The sequence below is a fragment of the Sinocyclocheilus grahami genome, unplaced genomic scaffold (genome assembly GCF_001515645.1).
Source record: "Sinocyclocheilus grahami isolate Dianchi unplaced genomic scaffold, SAMN03320097.WGS_v1.1 scaffold25.1, whole genome shotgun sequence".
Taxonomy (NCBI): domain Eukaryota; kingdom Metazoa; phylum Chordata; class Actinopteri; order Cypriniformes; family Cyprinidae; genus Sinocyclocheilus; species Sinocyclocheilus grahami.
In genome coordinates this window covers 3,621,917-3,625,506 of record NW_015505204.1, presented here as the reverse complement: position 1 = coordinate 3,625,506, position 3,590 = coordinate 3,621,917, and the positions used below count along the sequence as shown (strand labels likewise).

The window sequence follows — 3,590 nt, the reverse complement described above, 5'->3', positions numbered from 1 at the left end:
AAGTTTATGCTAAACCACATGATCCATGTGTTATGCAGCATGGTGTTCCAATGAGCATCTTGTGCTTCACTGCATTCAAGGGCCTTTGAAGAAGTTCACATGGTAATGATTATGTGTTTGATTTGTGACCTAGAAATAGAGGAAATGGTTTTGAAATTTATGAACTTTCTGTTTATTTTTTTAGAAGTAATTGTTGCCAATGTGGTCTCAAACTGTTTTTGTCAGCCACCTACATCCGCTAGGGGGCAGCAGCAGGAATCCCACGGAGACCTGCGCTCTCTCTCTTCTTCTCTGTTTATCATCATCCTTCACTTCCTCTACGAAGTCATGGCGGTCCACGGCCCGGTCGTGAAAATCCACCCGGTGGTTTTGGCATCGATTGTGGACTCATACGAGCGCAGGAATGAGGGAGCGAGTCGCGTGATCGGAACATTACTAGGTGGGTCCTTTATTTTCTCTGAGTGAAGTCCGAGGCAGTCGCGTTTAATAAAGACAACAGAAGCGTCGTTTTGTCTTGCGAAGCATGTGTTGTAGTCGAGCAGGATGGCTGAAGAGGATGAGAACGCGCATCTCCACTAAATATAAAGAGCACCACTTAACTGGTTTAATTTGTGTCACACAGGAACAACTGACAAGCATTCAGTTGAAGTCACCAACTGCTTCTCTGTTCCTCACAATGAGTCTGAAGATGAGGTGAGACTAACAGCATCTCATTTCCCCGTTAAAGTACTATGAGGTATTCGTGGTGTACCATAGTATCTGTGGTATATGCCGTTTACCTGAATGATTACTTTACACTTACTAAACATTTCTAGAAATTATTTTTGGATATGTACTATCAAATTATTGGATGTACTTTGGAGTTCCACCTTGTAAATATCACGGGACATGAATTTCCAAAACATGATCCTTAAAAGAAAAAGTGAACAAGACACAAAAGTGACCTTATCCTTGCTTCCAATATCTATATCATAGGTGGCTGTTGACATGGAGTTCGCCAAGAACATGTACGAGCTCCATAAGAAGGTTTCGCCAAGTGAAGTCATTATTGGATGGTATGTGGCCACTTATGCTAAGGAATTCAAACAATTTAGTTTCTCAGATTAATTTCATAGTATAGATCATATAGTGAATTAAAACCATAAAATGCATTATTGTTACTTGAAATAAAAGAAACATTACATGAAATAAAAATTATTTCAGTTTTCAAGTGAATGTTTTCATTTTCATTTCGTAGAACTTGATGCACTAACATAACTCAAATTGAAATATGAATTTGTAAAAAGAATATAGACATAAAGAACTAATAGAATTGACAAAAAAAACTAAACTAGCTAAAACTTAAAATAAAATGGCAATAAAAAACAAATTCAAAATATTTAGCAAAACTGCAATAATGTCTCGATACGAAATAACACTTCAACAGTAGAAAGGCTTTAAGTATTTTGCCAGTCACTGTGGTGATACAGTTGTCTTAGTTCACCCAAAATCTACAATTTATTCCACCTCAGGCCATCCAAGATGTAGATTAATTAGTTTCTTCATTAGATTATATAATATTAGTTGCTCACTTAATGATCCTCTGCAGTGAATGGGTGCCGTCAGAATGAGAGTCCAAACAGCTGATAAAACATCACAGTAAACCACTCCAGTCCATCAATTAACATCTTGTGAAGTGAAAAGCTGTGTTTGTAATAACTCCATCATGATGGCATTTTAGCTTCAAATAGTAGCTTCCAACTAATATAAAGAGTCCTCTCTCTGTAATACTGTTTTCGCTGGTGAAAAGAGAAATATGCAAAACAGTTATAGACCAATATGTTGATGTATTTTGTTTCTTACAAAGAAGCAGCTTTCCACTTCACAAGATGTTAATTGATTGACTGGAGTCATGTGGATTACTTGTGGATTATTTGGATGTTAATATCTTCTGTTTAGACTCTCATTTTGATGGCACCCATTCACTGCAAAAAGTGATTTATTGCTAATTTTCACTAAATAGGTTCCAATGAAGAAACAAACTTATCTACATCTTGGATAGTCTGAGAGTGAATACATTTTCCTTTTTGGTGGATAATTTTTTTTTAAATGCAAACATAATGAGCACAATCTTTTGTTTTGCAGGTATGCCACAGGATATGACATCACAGAGCACTCTGTTCTGATCCACGAGTACTACAGCCGAGAGGCTCCGAGCCCCATTCACCTGACTGTGGACACGGCACTGCAGAGCAACAAAATGAACATCCGTGCCTATGTCAGGTAAGATCATCTAGACAAAGATGGATTATTTCTTGCTGCTCTCCTCTGCCGCACTAGCAGGGTTTATTTGTTGTTTGTGGTGTTAGTTCCCAGATGGGCGTTCCGGGCAAGACGGTTGGTGTCATGTTCACCCCATTGACAGTCAAGTACATTTACTATGACACAGAGCGCATTGGAGGTCAGACTTTTTTACACTTATAAACATTTTTGTGGATTATTCATTCTAAATTGAATGGCACTACTGGTTTACACTATTTTGGATTGGATTGTTACAGTTGCATATTTTAAGAATAGCATTTTCTTTTGGGCACATTCTTATAATGGATTGATCACCTCTTTCTATAGTTGACCTTCTACATAGGACTCGTGCATCTGCCAGCCGTACCAATGGACTGACCACAGACCTGGCCCAGGTGGCCAGTGCAGCAGGACGCGTACAAGAAATGCTGTCCACAGTGCTCTCTTATATAGAAGATGTACTGGTGAGTCTCTCTTTGGGACATAATATACATTTTTTTGGTGACCTATTTGGTTTCAGAGGTAATTTATCCAAATTTCTATCCAAAGAGTTGTTTTTTTCATACTTTATTAAAGGGTTAGTTCACTGCAAAATGAAAATTATGCTGCGTTTTACTCACCCTCGAAGCATCCTAGGTGTATATGACTTTCTTCTTTCAGATGAATCCAGTCGGAGTTATATTAAAAATAGTCTTTGATCTTTCAAGCTCTATCGTTTTACTCAGCGGGTGTTGCATTCCTGAAAGACGTGAAATAAAAAGCACCCTTCCACAAAAAAAAGTGTCTCTCACGGCTCCAGGGGGTGAACAAAGGTTTTTGTAAGAAAAATATCCATATTCAAAACGTAATAATCACTTGAATCTAGCTTGCGCTCACTGTTTTAAACGGAAGCAGTTCCGGGGGAATGACGCATGAGGTCAGCTTTGCGCATGCGCGGCTCAGAAGTGACGCACGCGGAGAGCTCAGAAACAAAACAACGGTCACTAGTTAGAAGTACAAAACGAGGATTTGTAAAGAAGAATGTCGGAGGATTTCGTTTGCATTTATCTGAATCATTTAATTAATTTAAGCATCTTTTGCCACCTTTACATTGCAGATGATGTTTTGTGTGTTGATCCTCGTTCACAGCTGATAGAATGAATCCCGTGATTAATGCAAAGTGTCTCTTTTTAAACTAAAGTCTAATTTTAATCATGCATAAAACTTTAAGACTATTCTTTTTCTGCTTTCTAAACACTAGTATTTCCTTCAGACAATGCAAATCTTATTTATGTAATTAATTGTTGAAATTTAAATGTATTTTTTGCATG

General features: G+C 37.7%; 1 protein-coding gene across 1 annotated transcript in view; it reads left to right on the top strand.

Moving 5' to 3' along the window:
- The first annotated feature begins 300 nt into the window (after nt 1-300).
- eif3f (eukaryotic translation initiation factor 3, subunit F) overlaps nt 301-3,590 on the top strand; it is a 5,126-nt gene continuing 1,836 nt past the window's right edge. Inside the window, exons 1-6 of the mRNA XM_016250711.1 lie at nt 301-439; nt 623-693; nt 976-1,055; nt 2,125-2,262; nt 2,349-2,440; nt 2,608-2,744. Coding sequence (XP_016106197.1) covers nt 328-439; nt 623-693; nt 976-1,055; nt 2,125-2,262; nt 2,349-2,440; nt 2,608-2,744 — 630 coding nt within the window. The 5' untranslated portion in view covers nt 301-327. The remainder of the gene's footprint in view (nt 440-622; nt 694-975; nt 1,056-2,124; nt 2,263-2,348; nt 2,441-2,607; nt 2,745-3,590) is intronic.